Raw genomic sequence first — 23,009 nt, 5'->3', positions numbered from 1 at the left:
GTTGTGTAACTGGGGACTTGAAATGAGGAGATCTAGTGTTACCCAGAACTCTGCCGTTAAGCCCTGATCACAAATGTGAAATGAAGAGGACAATGGCTGTCATCATAGAAATGGTTTTGGTATTGATGGAAGAGACGGGAAAAAGTAAAAATTACTGGTGTATGTGAATACGTATGGACGAGTGAAATTGAAGTAGGTCCATGGATTTGATTAGTTGATGCACTCCAGTCAGTACTTCATTGTTGGCGCTTCTGCAGGAGAATGTTGAATGGAAACTTTTGCTGCTGAAATTTTAAATTGTATATAAAGGCTTTCATGCTTTTTTGTTACCATTTTTAACCAACCCTGTACTACTTGTGTTCCTTTCCTTTGCTTTGCCATATTCCTTGACATGTTGATGGAAAATGGAGCCAACATCTCTTCAGTTATTTTTGATTCATGTAAATGCAAAGACAGAACTTTCAGCTAGGAAAACAGTATATAAATTCAGGTTAATATTTACAGTTTAATAACCCTCAAAAATACTATTCAAAGAGAAGACAAAACTGCAGATTCACTCAAAATTTAAAATGCCAGACCTTCTCAGAAGAGAAGATCTTCATGCTAACTTTGAGACCAAAAGGTTTATGAGAACTACTTTCTATCATGGTGGGATAGCAAAGTTTCCCATTTCTCAAAGTGCATTAATTTGTAAGTGAGTTACTGTGCCAGATAAGTACGTAATAAAAAGTATTTTTAAATTAGTACCAACCTTTGAATATGCTTTAAAATTCAGGGTTTTTTTACAGTTTTGTGTTACGATACTAATTATAAGATATAAAGTAATATATTTTTTAAATTACATTGATTAGCTGCAAGCTTTCAGGCAGATTTATTTCTTCCTGTGTTTTCCCGTCTTTCAATCTGAGATCTTGGATGAGATGAAGGTTACAACATGTATATAATATAATAGAAAGTATAGCATATTCCTTTCAATTTCCAGAATGGGGTTGTGGTGTCTGTCTTTTTTTTTTTCCCCCCAAGACCGATTTAATTCACGAACCACACATGGTATATATCAAGTAGAACTCCTAAGTATTGCTCCCACTCTTCAAATACTGTTTCTTAGCTGCCAAGAAAATGGCTTTTGACATGTCATATTAAAGCACCAATAGCTTGTATATTGATCCTAACTTCAGATGTGCTAAGTCTTTTCTACTGGCCCTCATCATTTGTGCCATTCATCTGCCCAGAAAAGAAAATCTCATGACTGTGATGGCAATTGCCTAAAGTTTTACTACTTAACTATATTAAAATCATAGCAAACACAAATAGAAAGAAACTTGGTCCTTAGATGCCTGGGTAATGAGAAATTTTGCTGTTTGGAATTAGAGGATCAGTCAAGTTGGATTCTATAAGTAGTTCACTTTTGATCCAGAAGAAGGGTTTGTGACCTTGTACTAATTAACAGGGTAAATTATGTGATAAGGGGTTGTTAAGGTGGAATGTGTATGTACTGGCTACTAGGCTTGTTCAGCATTGGCCATTTTAATAATTACAGCTTAGCTTAGCCTTGCAGGTAATAAAACTCAAGAAACAGATTGTGTCATGTAGTTTAAGATGTGTGTGATAGGAAGAACCTGAGGCTTCCTGAGAAACATGTTGAATTGATTGTTCTGGCAGGCTAAACACCATCTGTGGGGCTGTAGTTTGAAAACTAAGCTTTGCAAGCCTTTAATTAGCAAAGCCGTACCTTCAGCTACACTGAGAAAATTAAAATAACAAGTAACTTTTCCAGAAAAGACAACAAGTCTGTGGGAGATGTTTAGTCACTCACATTGTATCCTTGCTCAATAGTTATTGCGCCTTTCCTTGTGTATGCTGTTTAACGTGTCACTGCTAAAAATAGACACACTGGCTGTCTCCAGCTGATAGAACACAACACGCAGCAAGCATACGAAGCCCAAGGGAAATTAGGGGTAGTTAAGATACACCACATGGAATGGTCGATTACTCGTAATGTATGCAAGACTTTTAACACTCAATGTAATTGATCCTCTTGATAAGACACCACATAAACAGCTAAGAAATTGTGCTGATGAACTTCAGAAGCATGTTTCTGCCACCTGAAGGAAATTACTGTGTTTGAGACAGGCAAGACTCAAGTATAAAGCTTTTGTAAAGTTCATAGTAAAAAGTCAGCAGGTAAAATCTATGTAACTGAGTGAAATTTATTATGAATTTGTGCTTAAAATGCTTCTACAGTGAGTTTTTAAATTTTACATTCTAGAATAATTTTTTAACTAGCACACCAACTAAAAGTGAAGAGACCTCTTCAAGAATTCCTGTGTGTTCGTAAAAGATCTATCTGTGCTTACAAGCTTTCAACTAATTATTTGATAGCTATTTTATGCCATTAGCGACACAGATTTGTACTAATCAAACTTGAACATTTTGTGTTTTGAGCCAGATTTTTTCTCCCAGAAAATTTCATTTTTTTGCTGAGTGGATTGGAATGGGTATTGCACATTTATGATTGAAGAGCAGAATTTGGATTATTTCATTACTGCAATTCTTTCTGTAAATTCATGTTGTAAAACATGCTGTCTTGAGATAGAAGAGCTAAACTTCCACTATGGTGTCTCATCTACTGCCAGTAAGGAAGTATGACTAATTCAGCAGCATCAGCCACAATTAAGTTATATTTCCCACAACAGTGCCTCCATTACATACCTTGACAGCTTCTTCTGTCCAGAATGTGTCATGCATTTCAAATAGCTGTTGGGAAGTGTGACCTGTCTAGGTCAGTGGATGACTTGGTCATATAAAAATACCCCATACTACCAACAGGGATTAATTCAACTAAATATAGTCAGGGGCTAAATGACCATTTATTGGAATATACAGCCATAATATCATTATGCTTTTCAGAAAATTCAGACCTACCTGAGTAGGGCGTTCATTTGATCGTCATTGTTCAAGCCTGTGTTGAATGGCCCTCCTAGGCAGACCAGTCTATAAACCGTAGATGCAGATATCCAGGATCAGCTTTCCAGGCTCATCTTAGAGATGTCGAAATATCCAACACTCCATCAATGAAAACATTTATGTTGTGTTTAAAAGCTTATCTATACTAGAAAAGCCTGTATTACTACAATTATGTTGTCGTATCAGTTGAAATGCTGTGTACAACTTACGCCAAACTGATGAAAGCCCCTTTCTTCAGGCATTCTGTTTTGCTACAGTAGCTGGGCTCTCTGAGGTTGTGATTTTATTTGTGTGTGTGTGTGTGTGAAAAGACTGACATTCCCTCAGACACATTTTTGTACTTGTGAGATTTTGTGTTATGGGACATGTGAGAAAACCTGACTTGGAAGACTGAAGAAATAATGAAAGCTACATCTGGTATTGTATATTCATATCAGCTCTTCCCTGAGCGCACTTTTTGTGATTCCTGGGTAGGATTTTAAGTTCATGCTTTTTGTGTATTGTTTGACCATTCATCTCTTAAGTTTATCCACCCAAGAGATAGACATTAACTTTTGTTATTATTGGGTTTTTGTGTGCCATAGGTTGTGGGCAATGCCTGTTTAGAAACTTAATAAAACAAGATAGATGGGGAAACACAGAAGATGAAATAGGTGTAGGAGTAAAGCATACAAGCCAAATACAGAGGTAGTCATTTAATATTTTAATAACTGTTACGGATAATTCTTGAGTATCTCACAATATCACTATAATTGAACACTTTTGAAAAATTTGCTAGGAGAACTAGAGATGAACATAGTAATGTGCATAGCTATTTAACTGGCAGCCAGATTGCTGTCAGTTCTTTTGGTAATGAATTATGTCACTGCAGCATTTAAGAGAATGTCAAAATATATTTTTCTGTGGGAATCCTGTGGCTTGATGTACGTTGGTTCTTCCCAATAGCAGTATTTTGGATATGCATATTGCCATTTCTGGTTACCCTGTTGCAACTTGGATGAAAACAGTTGCAGACTGAAATAATCATCACTGAGAACAAAACTGAGTATGTTTTAGAAGCGAAAAGCTGTTTTGCAGAACTGTTGGGTCTGTCTCTCAACGTTCTTTGACAGGACGACACAACACTCTTTTCCAAAACACAAGCCCTAACTCCCTCTATAGGCATAATAAGGAAAACCAGACTAAGTCTGTCTGCAGTTTAGCGCATGTAGCCTGCGTCACGTGTGTAATTTCATAAATGAACAAACGCCACGTAGACCCACATGGAAAGCACTTACCGTCTCATGGGTTTTGAGGATCACCATTTCAGAGTGGTGCTCTTAGTTAATCATAAAATTGTTTTGCTTTTCTCCTGTCATTTATCTGGTGCCTCTAACTGATGGCTCTGACAAAAAGCAGCTGGTCTGTGGGGTGCATTCCCAGTGATACACACTGCCAGCGCTCAGGTGCCAAGCAGCTTCCAGCCCAGCCATACTTCTTTGTATTTAGATCACAGTGAGATCCAGAAATATGTCCAGATGCTAGCTCATAAGTAAAATGTCCTGTTTTGGGATGTATGACAGAATCATTATCATATCTATTCCTTTTTGAAAAAAACGGTTTAATATTTTGATCAAGATAATGGACTGAAAGGTATATCATCTGCAACAAATGGGTTTACATACAGTGAAGCCACTGCCCGACATCTGACTTCTCTACTCTGATTTCAGTGTCGCGTCAGTGAAGAAAAGCTGCTGGCAAACCCGTGTACAAAATTAGTATGATTTTCCCTTTGCAGTACACTGAAGGATGCAGTGGACTTGCTGTGTTCACACACATCAGCTGCCTGGCTTGGTGGGGCTTTCTGGTTCCCTGCTGCTCCTTGGAGGACACAGCCCTGGGCTGAGGCTGATGTTGAAAGAACAGGGTTAAGAGTTACAGAGATTCCAAACCCAGCAGCTATTCAGGCTTGTGGGAGAGTACGCAACCTTGGCCACACTGTAACCTTGGAACATACCTCTAACAAAGAACACAGAAACTCCTGGGATAAGAATGCTGTGAATTTCTGCTTTGCAGTTCTATGTGCATGATTTTGGAATAAAGATGAGAGTGTATCCTATAGTAACCTTAGGTAATTATAATACTAAAATACACACCCACTTGTCAGTAATGAACATGCTGATTAGGGGACCTCCCCCGATGTTTTCTACATGAGATAAAATGCATATGTGTGATGAGAGTGAGTGAGAGGTGGACAAGGAAGTTTGAGAATACCAATCAGCTGCATTTTTACTACAAAAAAGGAACGCTAGATGTGTTTGGGGTGCTGGCTGGTGTTAGATGGCCGGCACCCTACTCTGCAGACTAGAAATAAAGACAAGTATCTCAGCTCACTGTGTTGACTGGCTCTTTGCACACCGAGTGAAGAAATCAGATTTGGGACAAGGAGGGCCACCCACCTCTACACAGCGGAGGGCTTGGGGAAGTTTCCTAAATTACATACAAAGTTGTGGGTATGCAACTTCGAGATGTCCTCATGCCACTTTTATTTTCATATGTATTTTTTCCATTTCCGTGTCAGTGTTGAGGCTGGGTCAGAACGGAAATGAAGCAGTAATGGTGCCGGACAAGGCTAATGTGTCAGCTGAAACTTCCCATCACTTCAAGTTTCTTCTGAGGCCAGACTGTGGCTGCTGCAGGGTGCTGCAGGGTGCATGTGTCAGAAAGATCCCTAGTCTTGTGGTTAACAAGATTTACGGTTAGACATTTTCTCTCTGCCTCGTTGCCTTTAAAAACCAACCCACCCAACAAACTTACAAAGTAACTGAAAAAAAATCCCACATGCTCTCTAGTTGTTATTGGCTGGGGAAACATTGGTAACCACTTCATTTAGCATCACAGGGTGACGTGTTTGTTAACGGAAATGTATTACTAACTCCCCTGCTTCAGGAAGAGGTCTACCCTCTGCCCTGCCACCTCTCTGTACAGGTGAAATCTCTGGACTCGGCCAGGAAAAACATGCACTGCAAAACCTCCACTCAAGCTGTTACTATAAATTCGATCTCAAAAGAACCCTCTAAGATTTGAAGTTTATAGAAGGCAGGCATTCTTTGTTGCAGCACTGGACGCATGGGGGATCACTCCACCTAATGTGCATGTTGAAAGACAAAAGCACACTTATTATATACAATAGAAGAAATTAATGTAATTCCCGGGAAGTACACACTTATTTCCAGAGGATCTAATGTGTATGTTAATCCATTGCACAAGCTTACTAAAATTTGGGGAAGGGTTTCTGAGGGGCTTCCATGAGGGTTTTCGGTGGTCTGTGGTGGTCCCTAGTGGTTGTTGAAGAGGTGTCTTAGTGTCCTTTCCATGAACTCCGAGGGTTTTTTTCATATATGGCCTCGTCTTGGCTAATTGCTCTGTCTGTAAAGTTTCTCAGCTTTCTTTGACGACCACAGGTGTATGTTAGTTTCTTTGCTCTCCCCAGGATGTACCCATCACAGTTGCAAAAATTATGTCCTTGGGTGCATTCCTGTCTGAGGCCCCTTACAGCGATTAGCACCAACGCTCGCAGGCATCAGCTAGCGGGCGGCAAAGCGGCATCCCGACGGCCGGGGGCGGCCCTCCCCTCCGTTAAGATGGCGGCGGCAGTGCCGCGTCACGCGGCGACGGGCGGGGCGGCCCCGCGCTCTCTCTGTGGCGGCGCAGGCGGGCGGGCGGATGGAGCCGGCGGCGCTGGAGCGGTTCCCCAGCCCGGGCAAGGGCAGCGGCCTCCGCTCCCGCCGCCGGGTGCGGCCCGGGCAGCTGCTCTACCGTGCCGAGCCCTTCGCCTACGTGGTCACCAAGGAGCAGCGGGGCGACGTGTGCCACCGCTGCCTGCGCAGGTACAGACGGGCGGGCTGGCGGGGGGACGCCGCAACCGCCTCGCTCGCCGGCCCCGCCCGGCCAGCGCCGCCCCTTCCGCTGAGGCGGGGCAGAGCCGCCGGGCTGGGCCGGGCTGGGGGCCCCTCTCTGCTGGTGGGCGCAGGCCGAGCCGGGTCTCGGCGGGCTGGCGGTGGGTGGAGGCGCCAGGCCCCCCCGTCCCCGGAGGCTCTCCTTAGGCTGGCGAGGGCAGGAGCGGGCTGCTGGGTGGCTTGTCGCTTCGGGAGGCAGAGGGCAGCGGCGGGGTGGCGGGCTGGGGTGATGGCGGTGTGACTGCCGGCCGGGGCGGGGATAAAGCTCCGCCGCGGGAGCGTGACGCTCTGCCCTGGGCACGCGTGGGGGCAGCCGTGAGGCACCGGCCTTCCTCAAGTGGGCAGCGGGGAGCGGGTGAGCTGCTGCTGCCCTCGCAGGTTTATCCTGGCTGAGGAGCGGGCTGAATACAGGCCGGCCACCCTCCAGAGCCTTACAAGTAAAAGCTGACAAACCCACAGCAGCTTTGCGTGTGTATTTTAAAAAAACAAAAAACAAAAAAACCCAAACCAGCATGACTGTCTTCTTCACTTAAGCAATTTTCCAGCAAGATAGATTGTGATAGACCTGTTTGTAGGAGATCTGTATTTTAATACCTGAAACGTATTAGTAGGTGAAATGCTGGGGTTTCAACCCCAAGCCCCAAATTAAGGCTGACATATGGGTGATTCCCACAGCCCTTCACAAAGGGGGGTGAGTTTGCCTTTAGGTTTCCCTCCAGGGTGCGGCCGGCCTGGCAGGGAGAGCCGTTGGGTAAATGAGCCCCGGGTGTCTGCATTAAGTAACCAAGGGTCAGGTGTCCCACTGAGGGGTAAAAGCTGGGACCACTTGCAGGCAGGGGCAGTGTCTGTCTGTGAGGTGGATGCACTTTGCAGAGTTCCCTGTTGGGGAAGGACCTCCTGCCTCCCTGGAACTGGGCTCCGGTCAGGTCTGGCTTTTGTAAACGCAGGCTGTGTAGAGATTCAGTATGTGGCTTCCTTGGTCTTATGTGTTTGGCTTGTTGACTTGGTTGTCTCCTGTCTCTTCTATGAGAGACTGCATTTCACCATTTATTCCACCCATTGTTGGTCATGTGGTGTTGTTGTTGGGGTCAGTGGGATTGATGTCGATTATGTATAATCTGATTTGTTTGTACCCCCAGTGCTCACCCATGTACTGACCCTTTTGTATCAAATAGAATTTGGTTATTGGTTCATCTTTATGCTGGCTGTGTCCTTTATGCTAGGCCTGATAATTGGCAAAACAAAATTGGCGACGAGGATGGCCCTGTCTGAAGTTCCTGGTTGGGAACATCCTGTGTGTAGTTCGCTGGCCCTCGAATGAATTAAATTTGGAGGACCATGTGAACAGTGGGGGAAGCGGTTGGCAGAGGCTGAACCGCAGGATGTATTAGAAAATATTCAAAAATTCTTCAGTAAGGCACAGGATGCTGTAACCTTCAGGAGACAGGGATGGATCCTATTAACAGCATATAAGAAACAGCACCAGCAAAAAGGTCACTTACTGGCTGAATGTTCCTGTATGCGAGCTCAGATTATGACATTAGAATCTGTAAACAAGCTCCTTACTGATAAACTAGACACTTCTAAAACTGTACCTGAGAAGGATACAGTACAAGTTGCCCAGTGTAAATGTGGGAAGAGACAGGGACAATGTAGTCATAAGAAGGTCCACTCAGAGGTTATATAGGTGGATGTACACCGTAACCCTGATGACTCGGATGATGATGTCTGGTACCCTGCAGAGTCTGATGGGGCTGGTGCCTCAGATGACTCTGCAGATGTGAGACCAGTCTTTAGCAGGAAGGTGGAATTTTCTGAGGGTGAGCCACCAGTAAATAGACCTACAATGGAAGATTTCACACAGCAAGAAATCAGTGATAGTTCTTGCATGGTTCAGTCAGAGACCAGGAGAGCCCCTGCTTACTTGTATGGTACGTTTATATGATCAGGGAGCATCAGGGGTTAGCCTGGATAATTTTGACTGCAGAAAGTTTGTAACTCTGAGTTCAGACCCTCTGGGACAGGAAGCGTTTTGGACTAATGATGACAGTACTAATCTTTTGGCTTTAGCTGCTGTGGGGTGGAAGGCAAAATACCCCCCTGAGAATTCCTGGCCAGGTTCGGACCAGCCATGGTATACTCTGCGGGATGGTATACAGCGATTGAAGAAGAAGGAATGAAACTGGCCATTCATGTAGGCCATGTTGATGTGTTGATGCAACTTCGATTGTCTGTGCCTATGAGAAATGCAACCATTAGAACTGTTCCACTGGCTTATAAGAATGTTCTTGTGTCTCTCTTACTGAGTCAAACAGGAAATCCCATTAGAGATGTACTGGAGAAAATGCATCAGTGAGGTGACCTTGGAGAATGGACTCCCAGGGAGCATCAGGGCTATCGAGAATTCCAACGTCAACGGGGTCCCTGGGAGAATACACAGAGCCAAGACACCCGATGCGGTAAAAATACCAGACGTCGGCTGTCTCGAGGACAATTGTTTAAAGCTTTATTGAAAGATGGTGTACCTCTTGCTAAATTTGATGGTCTTGACACCAGTGAATTATGGAGGCTGTACAAACAGAGAGGGTTATAGAAACCCTGTAGAAAAGAGCAGAATTATCAAGCACACTGTTCAGAAACTGTTCAGTCTACAGCACCCCCTCTGGATCCTCAGCAGGATCCCGCCTTTGCTAATGGTGGGCCCTCTGGGAGCAGTTTGGTTGTTCTGGGGAAGAACCACGAATGGCAGCAGTATTCTGACCTGTACCCTTCAAGAGACAGTAGGTACTGTAATCCATATTGAAATATTGGCCAAGCTCCGGTACATTGGGCGTAGGAGGACCGACGTCCCCACGTGGAGCTACAAATATTCTGGAAAAACTGGTCCTCTCAAATAGTAAAGGCTCTAGTAGACTGGAATACAAGTTGACACTGAACTGTGCTGAGCAGATGACATCACCTTCAGATCCACAGTCACACTGATCTTCCAATGAAAAAGACCACAACAGTGAAGAATATGAAGAAACAGCTGAGATGACTGTGGCAGTGTCTGTAACCAAATACAGGATAAAGATGTCACACTTAGAGATCATGTGAGGGCTGTGGTCCACCCATATGTTAAGGGGCCGAATGAAATGCTGGGGTTTCAAGCCCCAAATTAAGGTTGACATATGGGTGATTCCCACAGCCCTTCACAAAGGGGGGTGAGTTTGCCTTTAGACTTCCCTCCAGGGTGCGGCCGGCCTGGCAGGGAGAGCCACTGGGTAAATGAGCCCCGGGTGTCTGCATTAAGTAACCAAGGGTCAGGTGTCCCACTGAGGGGTAAAAGCTGGGACCACTTGCAGGCAGGGGCAGTGTCTGTCTGTGAGGTGGATGCACTTTGCAGAGTTCCCTGTTGGGGAAGGACCTCCTGCCTCCCTGGAACTGGGCTCCAGTCAGGTCTGGCTTTTGTAAACGCAGGCTGTGTAGAGATTCAGTATGTGGCTTCCTTGGTCTTATGTGTTTGGCTTGTTGACTCGGTTGTCTCCTGTCCCTTCCATGGGAAACTGCATTTCACCATTTATTCCACCCATTGTTGGTCATGTGGTGTTGTTGTTGGGGTCAGTGGGATTGATGTCGATTATATATAATCTGACTGACTTGTTTGTACCCCCAGTGCTCACCCATGTACTGACCCTTTTGTATCAAATAGAATTTGGTTATTGGTTCATCTTTATGCTGGCTGTGTCCTTTATGCTAGGCCTGATAATTGGCAAAACAGTAGATACTCCAGAACCATGTGTAATTGCCAAGACTTGAAGAGGAGAGACAATTCCATACAGCTAGCCTTTGCCTTTTAAAAATTTTTTCCTTTCTGTTTGAAAGTCTTTAATGTTTTGTTTTATTGAAGCATTCCCAGTGTTTTGTTTCATGTCAGTTTCTGTTTAAAGTAATGATAATGTGATCCTCATTTTCCCAGAGAAAAGTCTGACTGTGTTCCAGGTCACACTTGCATCTAACCTCAGCGCATTAAGAAAACAAGAAAGATTTTTAGCTAATATCTGTGAAGTCTGACTCATGACATCAGAGTCCTTTGGGGTAGTGACTGCCTGTACCTTTTCAACTTCAAGTTGTGGGAGGCTGCAGACTTCACAAGACAGGCTGAGTGCAGCAACAGGTGGAATGAAAATGAATCTTAAGCGTTTGGATATAAAAGTGTAACCAGGGCAAGGTTTTTGGGGAAAAATAGTGGCATTACCAACTGATACGTCATGAAATTTATGCATTTGTGAAGGTTTGTCTTTTTTTCTAAGTAGTGATATCAGTTAAATTAAAGTTAAATAAGGAAGTTAAAAATAATTTTCCACAAATCTAGCTTCCATTGCAAAACATACTGTGGCTAGACAGAGTTATAGATTAAGACTGTGCAAGCTGACTTTCTTATTCATCAGATTGAAGGCTTCTTATTCAATGGACTTGGTTAAATTAGTGAGTGATACATTATACCCATATGTAGGTCTTTTTTTAATGTATGGAAGTAGAAAAATCGAAGTACTGCTGAAGTAGGATGTGGAATCAAACTGTTTCATGAATCTGCTTTTCACTTACTAAGCAGTGTGATCATTGTTCAAAGCTACATATCAGAAAAATCATTACCTCTCATTTCCAGGACTACAGGTAAAAGTCTGCTACTGTTCCTGTTTTTCACTCTGATCTTTAGATGGCAGTACAGGAACGCAAATTAAAGTTTTGTGCTGGACACTGATTTTAGTGATCTTATATACAAAACTAATGTTTGAGGCTTTATACTGTGAAGTGTAATTCTATACTTCCTTTTGTCTCCCAGCTTGTAGTGATAAATGTTGTTGGATGGAGCTCTTGGCAGTGTGAGAAGTGCTGGATGAGGCAGAGGATGGGTAATGATGTGTAGAGTATCTCATTTCTGGACTGCCTGCTGAGAGGCAGCGTGGTCTTACCAGGATTTGGGGTCACAGACTTGCTATAGTGCTGACTTATTCTGTGACCTTGACTGGGTCCTTATAGCAAGGGTCTGAGATACCCAGGCAGGATAAGGATGGCTGTTGGGGGCAGAGTTTGCTGCTCTGTTTCAGAGAGGAAAACTCAGCTAGTGCAGTGGTTCTGCTTAGTGTTATCTCAATTAAAGTGAGTATTATTGTGAATTTAAATACTGAAGTGTTTATATATGTAAATATATATACTTAGTGCATCTACCAGTAGAAAAACTAACATCCCTTCCTTACCTTATTGGGTTGTTAGCACTATTTGTATAGTGAAATTCTTTGGTTAGTGTTACAAGGTCTATGTTGTATGTAGACCAGATGGCAGATTTTGATAACTGTTTCCCCTTTTGATTTCTTCTTCAGAGATAATCCTGTACTTCCTAATGATAGGTTCATGTTGTTTTTTATAGAAGGCTTGTCTAAAATACTCCACTATAGATGATCTAGTAAGATAGGGTAGCTGTTTTGAATTATATTTCATTAGCAATTAAAATTACTGTCCTGAAGTAGTGTGAGAGCTGGACGTGACTAGTAGGATACATAGTAAAGATTTGCTCCTCAATATAAATTTGATAACAAACAAATGTGTTTGTTGATAGTGTGTATCCCTATGGAAGCAGTGTCTTGAGAGAACACGTGACGTTGTGTTGCATGATGGTACCTTCTTTGCAAAAGAGTATCTGTAGTGTTAGGGTCAGTGCCTTTCTGAAGACGCTGTTTGCTTCAACCAAGAATTTGGTAAATAGTTAGGTGAAGTGCTAAACACTGATCAGCAAGTGTATGATGCTTGCTCTACTTCACCTGGCTTAAAAATAGCTGAATGAACACACCTTTACCTTCAGGACTGTGCATTCAGTACTGTATCTTCAGCAGAGACACACTCTTAAATTAGCTGTTAGTGTTACTATTAATAATAGTAATAATATAATAAACCATCATCATCATGAAAGTTGGCATACCGTTGTTGAAGTATGGAGTGCCTAGGTTAAAGGCATCCTGAAGGTACAAAAATACCATTAAGTTATAACCACTTGTGTGGAATATTTTAAGTAGAGAGAAGCAGGATTTGATTCAGAAAGAGAGTGACAAGGGGGGTGGTTGCGATTGCATGATCCTTCATACTACTGTGACTTTGGCATGGACTAACACAGCTCTGCCTGAGGACAGCTAGCCCTTAACCCTCCAAGTGTACCTCCTTCACCCTGCAGCTGGGAGATTGAGAGGAGAGGAGCTGGTTATTTTGGTTCTGTAGCAATGGGGATTTCTTCACGAAGGTGCTGTCACTCATCAACAAACCTAAGACGCTTCCTTAAGCACCAAAGAGAGTGCCTCCATTAGCACAGCACCTGAATTCTGCTGCTTTCAGGTACGCTGGATGATTATGACGTGTGATCTAAGGGATGTTCTTTACCCAGATAGAAGTTTAACATATATGACGCTTCCAGTAATTTGTGAGGCTATAAAATATACACTGTCTCCTTGTCTCTGAAAAATACTTCTGTTGCTGGTTAATACAGAGATAGCTTTAAAACTATGTTAGCTTCTTGAAAACATACTGTTTGTTGCTCTTGGTGTTCTTGGTATACTTTTTTGTTCTACAGGAATACTGAAATTTGGAAAACTAATATTTAATGATACATTCTTTGATTGTTAACTTTCGGTTCTCAAGAAATTAAGATTATATTTTTCAGATCTAAACCAATATCCCCATTTTATAGTTTGCTTATATAAAAAGCTATTTTTTTTTAATAGGCTATTGTATTTCCATGATTGTTAATAGACTGAAATAACAAGGTTTTTAAAATTCCTTAAACTTATGTATAAAAAATAATTCTTAGACTTACCACATAAATGAATTACAGTTGGTCAGCATGACTTGGTGCCTGGAGTTTGTTGGCAATAACACTTTAAAGATGTGAGAAGTATGGTGTCTTATGTCCCTTCAAGTGATAGTCAGAGTTCCAGACAGATTTTCGGTTGTATTCAAGATGCATAACCTCATATTAAGTTGTCCTGATTTTGGCTGGGATCAAGTTAATGTTCTTCCTTGTGGCTTGTACAGTGCTGTGTTTTGGATTTAGTGTGAGAATAATGTTGATAACACACTGATGTTTTAATTGTTGCTAAGCAGTGCTTATCCTAAGTTAAGGATTTTTCAGTTTCTCATGCTCTGCCAGTGGGCAGGTATGTAAGAAGCTGGGAGGGAGCATGGCCGGGACAGCTGACCTGAATGAGACAAAGGGATATTCCATACCACAGGATGTCATGCTCAGTATATAAGCTCAGGGAGAGTTGAGCAGGAGGTGTGGATCGCTGCTTGGGCATCAGTCAGCAGGTGGTGAGCAATTGCATTGTGCATCACTTGTCTTCTCTTGGGTTTTATTTCTCTCTCTTTTTTATTATATTCTTTTAATTACTATAATTATATTATCATTGTTTTTATAAATTATTTTAGTTACTAAGCTGTTATCTCAACCTCTGAGTTTTACTTTTTTCATTTCTCCTCCCCATCCCACTGGGCAGGGGGAGGAGTGATTGGCTGCATGGTGCTTAGTTGATGGCTGGGGTTAAACAACAACAAAAGTAGAGGACTATAAACAAATTATATCTGATCAGTGGTAATCACTGTGTGGACTATTAGGAGCAGGCACGTTTTTGTGCTTCCAAGGTAGGATAATCCTGGGAATTACATGCTATGACTTGATGTAGCATTTCTGACTAACCAGTTAGGAGTGCAGTTGCTGTGCTCTTGTCTTTCGATATATCTGATTTTGTGTGGAGTAAGGGCAAAGGGTGTGAAACCAAATTGTATGTGAGACATGAGCTATACAAAGAATCAGAATTTCAGGTTCCATGGAGATGTGTGAGATGGTGATGTTTCCGAAGACCTGAGAAATTGCACAAACAGAAATGTTTCTATCTAGCTGAATGACTAATAGCCTAAAAAAAGTAGCGTTTACCTAAGAAGACAGTGTCCTTCCTCCATGTCATCTAACAGCAATAGTGAAGGTTGGAGCAACCTGGCAGCTCTGGCATTCAGGATAGCATTCATACTAAGGTGTCCTGGCCTGCCCATTGATTTGGTTTGCCTTTCTCACAGCACCCTTCAGGGTGGTCAAGAGTTTCCAGTGTTGCTGTTAGGAATATCCCTTGGTAGGTGTTTTCCTTGCGTGACTGTTTCTTTCCCTTGGAGATTTGTTTTGGGAATGTAATTCAGGTTCTGTTTGCCATAAACCCTCTCCATTGTGCAGTGTTTTGGTCCTTGCTCTGTGCCTCCTTACTGCTTTGGGTGCTCTGGGCTTGCTTTAGGCAAGGTGTGGGTCTTTGCCCATCTCATTTTTCCCTTCCTGCTCTGCCTTGCAGTCTCAAAGTTACTGTTAATGCCTTCTGCTTCTAACTTGGCTTTGCCCCTCTTAATAACAGAAAAAATAAAAGATGGATAGGCATTGCCAAAAATAAATTCTCCCAGGTCAAGTGTTAATTGCCATGTCTGTTATTTACAGAAAATGAAAATGTAAGTTTAGCCATGCTTTAAAATTCCCTAAAGGTCTTACTGCGTTGTGATTTTTGTGTTTACAATTTCTATGCTTATACTACTCTGTAATTTGAAAGGTATTATATTAAAATTGTTGCCTTATCAAGCTACAACTTAAATCGTAGTCATCTTGTAAATTCTTCCGAATTTAGACTTTACTATGTATCTGCAATCCACACCTGATACTATATTTCTTTTTTGCATAGTGCAGTCCATTATATTAAAGTTTTAAAATACTAATATGTTCTGCATGAATATTCTTTGCTTGTGGTAAATAACACCATGAAAATAAGTTTGTGAATTGGATTATCTTTAGTATTAACTTTCTTAGAGTGAATTGTAATTGTGCAAGTACAAAATTAAAATTAGCGCTACGAGGGAAACAGAATTGATTAAAATATGGGCAACTTCTAGCTAATGTAATATGTATTGACACAAATTAGTTTCAGATATCTTCTGAGAGTTTTTTTCATTTTGTGTAAACTGCTGAAAGTTTTACACCATGTTAGGGAATTTAGTGTTTAAATTCTTCAAGCACTGTTAATGGTATCTTGTCCATAGGCATTGGAATTGATTGTTAGTGGTTGCTTCCATTGTGGCCATGCTCAAAAGCCACTATGTGCTATTTGCCATATGGGATGATGTGTTTTCCCCTTGAAGAATCTACAGTTGTCTTCAGAGCTAGTCACAGCAGTTGTTTTGAATTATTCAAAATAATATAGGTGAGGCTTACAGAATTTTTGGCATCTCTCCACCCCACTTATTCATGTTCTAAAGTGGTGTACGGATCTGCATGACAACCTACCCAATGTGCCAGCTAGGAGCTGCTGAAAGGGCAGCTGCTCCCTTGAGTCCTTGATCTCCTTCCTGCATGCTCCTTCTGCTTTTTGTTTGGCAGCTTTGTTGCTTTTCTGACCTATGATATACTAGTGTGGAGATAAACTGGGAGAAAATATACTTTTCCAAAATATAAAAAACTGTTAGTGCCCTTGAATCAAATTATTGCTGGGGGAAGAGAGAAGCTGAAGTGGCTGTTGAAGGGATGGGTCAAGGTTGGACAGTCTGGGCTGTGTCTTCTGGTAATAGCTAACTTTTAGTCTGCTGTAGCTAAGAATGAAACCTTAAAAAAGGGCAGTTAGGGAAGTTTCCAAGCTCTTACAGGTGTTTCAGGAGTGCAGGACCACCTGGCTTGTCAGTGTGGATGTGAATTTTTTTTTCTGCCCTGTAGTCCTGGGAAATCAGACCCCACCTTCATTCCCTTACCTGGTCACGTTTCACCATATTTGACTTCCCCAGAAGCATTTTCTATTATCTTCTGTTTAGTAAGAAGAAACACTGCAGACATTTTCAGTTGTTTCTTGCCACAAAAGAAAATATTTTCATTTTGGCTGATGTCTTGGTTACATAGGAGTGTCTTGATTTTTCTGACTTTATTTTTGTCACTGGTTTTACTTATTTCAGGATCTGTGCTTAATTCCTGCAGTTGCATTTTTCACAGTGTGCCTCTGCAGCTGAATGGGAGGTTTTATTTAGAGGCCAAGGTAAAGTTTTGAATCATTCCCAAAGGCATCCTGATGACTGTAGGGTCAATGCCAAGTGGCACAATTGGCTGAATACCGGTGAGTAATTCCTGTGCTAACTCAGGTTGTAATCCCATGTTCATGCAATATTTAGTTTTCCTGTTTATCATTTTAGCTACTAACTGCCTTCAGCTCAGGGCTTGTTCTGCTATTAGCTTGATTGCTCAAGCTTAAGTGAAATTAAAGACTGAATATTTTTTTTTAAAGTAAACTTTCTTCTTGGCCTCTGAGTATCAGAGCACCCGATCCTGCGGTCAATAGGCAGGGAACACAACTTTTGACTTCATTGGGGATGGGTTGCTTGGACATGCATTTAGGGTTTGTGTGCTGCCTGTGTAATCAGGTTTAGGATTCAAAGGAAAAAAGCCACAAAGTGTGAGAAGGACGTCTTAGGAGGGTATGATTAGGAGTGATTGCAATGTAGAAGTGCAGGGAAGGAACAAAAGATCATAATGGAAAAAGAGGGAGTAAAAAGACTTATCAACTATTTTTTTACAATTCAAATGAATATGGCTCATTCACACAATTTTATTCAAATGGCTCATTCAACTTCTAAGAGTGTGTACTAGTGACCTTAAAAGACAATTTCTGTGGTGGTGGCATTCCTGGTAGTGGCAAGGATTATTGTAGAATAGGGGTAGAGAAATTGAGACAAGATGTTTGGTGAAGTGTTGCTCTCGAAGAGGAAAGATTTGTCTCAGGGAATGCTGAATGAAATAAACTATGGATGTTTCCTATCTAGAATCTTTGTTCAGTGTACTTCATGCTTCTCAAAGGCCAGAAACTTATTTTTATTTGTTAAGCAAAGCTTGAAAGCAGCTTATTTTAACATAAAGGTTCAAACTGGAGTGCCATCTTGTTGGGTTTGTCCGTCCCGTCCCCCCCCCTTTTTTTTTTTTAAGCACTTCTCCCTGAGAAAGGAAACTGTAGCACCTCTTCTTGCTGTGGCGTGGCTGCTATTTTCCATCACAGTAATAGAGCCTGAAGCTCCTCTAAGTGGTGTACTGAGGAACACTTGCTGTGTATACAAGTATATCTCACAAATTTTACTTTTTCCATTTCTATGCAACTTGTCCATGTGTGAGGAATAAACTTAAGTACTGCTTTGCAGATCGTTGTGCTAGGAATCTTTATTGAATATTGTATGTGATGATAAAGGTTTGTGCCAGGCTAATGCACTGCAATTTAATTCCCTCTGAAAAAAAATTGAGATTTTTTTTTGATCAAACTCTGGATCCAGGTATTCTAAGCATTGGATGAATATTGATGTGGATCTGTACTCTCTGTAGTTCACTTTGATTTCTGTGATGCATTGATTCCAAGTCCTCTAGTTGTTGAATGTATCTTAGTCCAGATTTCTGAAGAAGCAAAACCAGACTGAAAGATTAAAAAATGGCACAGAAAACTTCAGAAATTTAGGTTCATAAGTGTCTGTGTTTTAATATGACTAGTGGGTAAAATTTGTAAATAGCCAGGTAGCCAGTCATTTGCTAAAACAACAATCTTGTTAGTTGGTATTGCTGTACAACAGATAGAATAGCTGTGGAAACAATTTATTGAAATATGGTATGAAACTGAACATGTGATAATAGATTTAGCTGAAGTTTTTGCCCCAGGAAAAAAACCAGGCTATGCAGTAATCCACATGAGATAGCTATATCTGTTTTACACCTGATGTCAGATATCTATCACATGTATTTTATCTTCAATAAAATCTATTACAGAATAATGGGTTGTTTTGGTTTTATTTCCCAAAATAAGCACAGAATAGTATCTCTTAATCTAAGATTGTTCCTTTCCATGGCAGAGATGTTAGATGAATTGTGCTGATGAGCACTAAAGAGAGTGACAGATCAGGTGTGATAATAGTGAGAGTTATAAAGGCTATTAGTTAGCAACCTAGTTACTGAAACAAGTTAATTTGCCGCTTCTAATAGATACCTAATAATAGATAACCTTCTAATAGATTTTTAGACATGCAGTCAGTGTGTGTATTGCTCATATGTGGGTTTTGCTGCCACTTAATAGCCTTTGGCACTTTGGCAGTCATTTTGATTGAATTACACTGTTTTATATGGTTAGTGCCTTATTGTGTGTTCTGATAAGTCAAAACTACTTAAATTAGATTTTTAATTAAACTCCATAAGGCGTGTGGACATGCTGAGTGTTGTATGCAAAACAATTAGGCCCCTTTAAAGACTTTGTGGAAACTTGGGGTAGGGTGGTTTTCCTGGACTCACCTTTCTACTGAAAAGTGTGCTGACTGGAGAATCCTGTTGCATATATATAAAATAGGCTGGATTCACTTGTGTTGAGTTAATGTCCCCTTGTAGGATTTAGGATTAAAAATACATAAATGTATGGAAGGTGATGTGTGTTTTTGTTGAAATACATATTCAACTCACTTCTCATTGATTAGGAAGTTACTGGATTTATCAAGACTTCAGTAGGTTTATTTTTATGGTGTTTGTTTTATTCAGTGTTTCAGGAAAGGTTTACTCTACTCTTCCTCTTTACTGCTTTTATAGAAGCTCCCTTTGCATGTCACTTCTGTTTTTATCTGAAGAGACTATTGTAAGATTTCTCACTTGTAAGGCTGGTTGTCATTTTCCTTCCTTTCTGCTACCAGATGAAGTCTTTGTGGACAATCTGAGAACACAACTTGGGATAGGGTGTCAATCAAAGCAAAGAATGGCAGTGCTCGTCTCCTTTTTAATTTGCCTTGCTTGTGTATAAAACTGAAGATATTCTCAGCTGATGGGTATTTTTAATGCATGCATGAGGGACACAAGAGATAAAGGATGACTTTGTAATTTAGATACATAATTGGAGGATTAGAGCCCTTGTTTTGTTGCTGGCTTAATCTGTGAAATTGAATAAAATCTTTCCTTGCTTACCTATTTGAGAGCAATTTCAAGTTTATTGCGTTCACCCATATTCTTAGAAGTTGTTCATAGTATGTAAAATAGAAAATATTTTAATTATATATTTGCCTATCACCTTAGGGGCAGTATTTGACCTTAGCCCACTTGAGTATCTTAAAAAGGGATTATGGGCTGCAAAAGGCATATCTGATATAAATTTAATAGTACCACTAGGAAAAAGTCCAACAGCAACAGGTTTATATGTATATTTAGAATTAACATGTCTTTTAAAAATTTCTAAGATATGTCCTAATTCTGCCAGAGCTGAAAGCTTTGCTGTGTGAAACTTTATGGCCCGTGCAGTTTGCCAGATCAGAATATTATGGTGCTAGATCATATGATGATTCCTCCCAGCTTCAAAAGCTGTGAAACTTGCTTGTCCTTGGGCCAAAAAACCTGTGTATGTGTGGGGGAAAAAAGCAACCTAAGTGATGCCATAGAAGAACAGAGAAGGGACCACTGGAATCTGAATTACAACAGACTAAAGAAAACATTAGTGTGAAAAATTGCTTACCTGAAATGGGCTCAGGAGACATAAGCTAGAGAGCTGCTCTAAGCAGAAGCGTTATTAAGTATCTCTGGGAAAAACTGATCGTAAACAGCTCATGTCAGTTTTTTAAAGCACTGGCCTGCTGTGGATGATATTGTAATATAAATCACTTACCAAATCAAAGAGAGAATTTCGTAGATGGAATCTAAAGTAACAATGTATGTATGGTATGGCGGGTTGTGAAATATGCTTTCTGATTTTTGCATGTGCGTGTAAGCATCTCAGAGTTTTGAAAGGTCAGACCTACAGTGCTTATTTTCTCTGCAAAGTTACAAGGCTGTGGCCTCTCTGTGTGACTCATGAGAACATTTAAAAGCATGAAGGGGAAATGGAAATAGAAAATACAGGTCTGAGAAAATGGAATAATACAGGTCTGGGAAGAGATTCAAAATTTCTGCACAAGATTTGAATTTCCTGAAGTTGAGAAGCATCTTAAGGAGAGGATAAAAGCATTTTCAATAAACAGATTTTCTTAATGGAAATGGTCTATAAGAATCTGTATGCAAACTGGTGTGGAGGGAACTGCATTTTGGTCTGGGCAGTAGAAAGTTGTGTCTTTGTATTTGGCTGGGAGAGCTATGGGATGGAAGCACCAATGCTAGATATGTAGCTGGAGAGCCTGGGGCTGTGTGTGTCGTGGCATCAGGGTGGTTATGCTGCCTGATGGTGGAAGAGCATGTAGGTATCACAGTTCATACCAATGAACGTGGGCGTTACCTGCACTTCTGAATATTCTGTTTCAAAGTTGGTTTTAGCCTCTTATCTTGTTCCTGAATCTCGTGAGAAATTTAATTATTAAAGGACACATTCTGCCTCCGTGAACAGGCAGCTCTCATCAGTGTGTTTCGTGTGCACAGAATACAGCGATGTTTAGCTTTCTGTTGGGGGAAGCTGGTGTAGGGCTCTGGTCACTTGTCCTGCAGTGTTCCTTCCCTTATTAATCTGCTTTGAGGGAGATGAAATAATTTACAGGACTCCAGTGCTTCAGAATAAATTATGGAATCAAATTCCTCATCCTGAGAGATTGCCTTGGGAGTTGTGACTTTGGGAATACGTCTGTTCAGAACAACTGTACTGTAGACTTATTAATTTTTAATTTTCATATCTTCTTTTTAACCTCCCCCCATAGAGTCTTACAAACTGTAACTGTCTATACACATACTATTTTATGACCCTTGTAGTTAGTGCTGCTTGTGAAGCATGTATTTGGTACTCATTCTGATATGTTTATATAGGCTTTAATTATAAATTAATTTCTACTAAAAAGTACTTTACTAATAGCTGTTTGTTATTAATTGAAAGATTATGCTTGCTTTTCTGCTTGATAGCACGTAAGGATTCAGTATCAGTTTTAAAAACTGCGTTTCTTGGGACATCTTGATGTCAATCCATTTTATAGCTGGAAGATAATGGCATTTTAAAATATTAATTTTATTTTCCTGATACAAAGTCACCTGCACTGTGTGTTTACCTCTCCCTTTTGCTGTAAATTCTTCGAGGCATGAAATAGTTTGCCAGTTGTCTGTTTTACTCAGAAGTTAATGACTGATTATCAGTTTATTGCAGATAATAGCTACAAACTATAATGTATGCATAAGCTTATTGTGTAGAATTTATGCCTTAAGACAATGTTTAATCAGTGGTTGTAGGTTTAGTAATGTCATCCCAGGCTGTGCTTTCCACCAGGTTTCTGCAACAGAAACCTTCCCCTCCCCTGCCATCCTGCCTCATTCTGTGAGCAGTCAAGGTTAGAAACTTTTCTCAGCTTTGAAACACTTCCAGTTTTGCCACAAACTTCTAGTAGCCTTTAGTAGAGCAGGTGTTTTGGCTGTATCTTGCAATGTGTCCTTAGTATTCGTTCCAACTGGTGGAGATAAATGACCTCTAGCTTTTCCCAGATTAGTACCTATCAAGTAAAGACTGTCTTTGATAGTGAATGTCTTGTTTTTACTGCTGCTGGGAATGTGAATTCAGAGTCAGGAAAAACAAAATTGCTGGACTCATTCCTCCTCTTATCTCCTATCAGAATTTATAGTAAAGAGAGAAAACAGTTTAATGTTTTTAAATTCATATTGTTGAAGGTTAGATTTTTAGAATAATGTAGCAATATTATGCTTAGGTCAAGAAAGGTGTTCTTTGTGTATGTTAAAGCCGAAGGCATCCCTAATCAGAACAAGTAGATAGCTGCCTTTGAGCAAGGACATCCTGGAGCCTTTAGACCCCAAAGAGGATACACTGCCAACTTCACAAGCAAACTCAAGGTCCATGTATCCTTAGCTGAACTACCCTCATTATAATCCTAAAAATCATGCCTATAGGTCAAGACCCTTGCCCAGGTGAAGACCCTTCACCTGAGCATGCGTAGTAATAGAAGTATTGTCAGCAGTATTATAATTGTATGTGTATTACTAACCAATCATCGTAGAGGGGATGGACTTGGAAAATTACTAACTCTGCAGGTTTTATGTATAAATATAGCATGCAAAGTTCCATTACTGTATTTGATTTGTGGGAA

General features: G+C 40.9%; 1 protein-coding gene across 2 annotated transcripts in view; it reads left to right on the top strand.

The window, feature by feature from the left end:
- Positions 1-6,626: 6,626 nt before the first annotated feature.
- Positions 6,627-23,009, top strand: part of SMYD3 (SET and MYND domain containing 3) — a 429,108-nt gene continuing 412,725 nt past the window's right edge. Inside the window, exon 1 of one of the 2 annotated variants that reach the window (XM_074925584.1) lies at positions 6,627-6,836. In XM_074925584.1, coding sequence (XP_074781685.1) covers positions 6,673-6,836 — 164 coding nt within the window. In that variant the 5' untranslated portion in view covers positions 6,627-6,672. The remainder of the gene's footprint in view (positions 6,837-23,009) is intronic. The other variant, XM_074925573.1, reaches the window with a different exon arrangement.

The sequence above is a fragment of the Athene noctua genome, chromosome 1, assembly GCF_965140245.1.
Source record: "Athene noctua chromosome 1, bAthNoc1.hap1.1, whole genome shotgun sequence".
Lineage (NCBI taxonomy): Eukaryota > Metazoa > Chordata > Aves > Strigiformes > Strigidae > Athene > Athene noctua.
The sequence above is the reverse complement of the archived record's forward strand: the minus strand, read 5'-3'. Positions and strand labels throughout refer to the sequence as shown.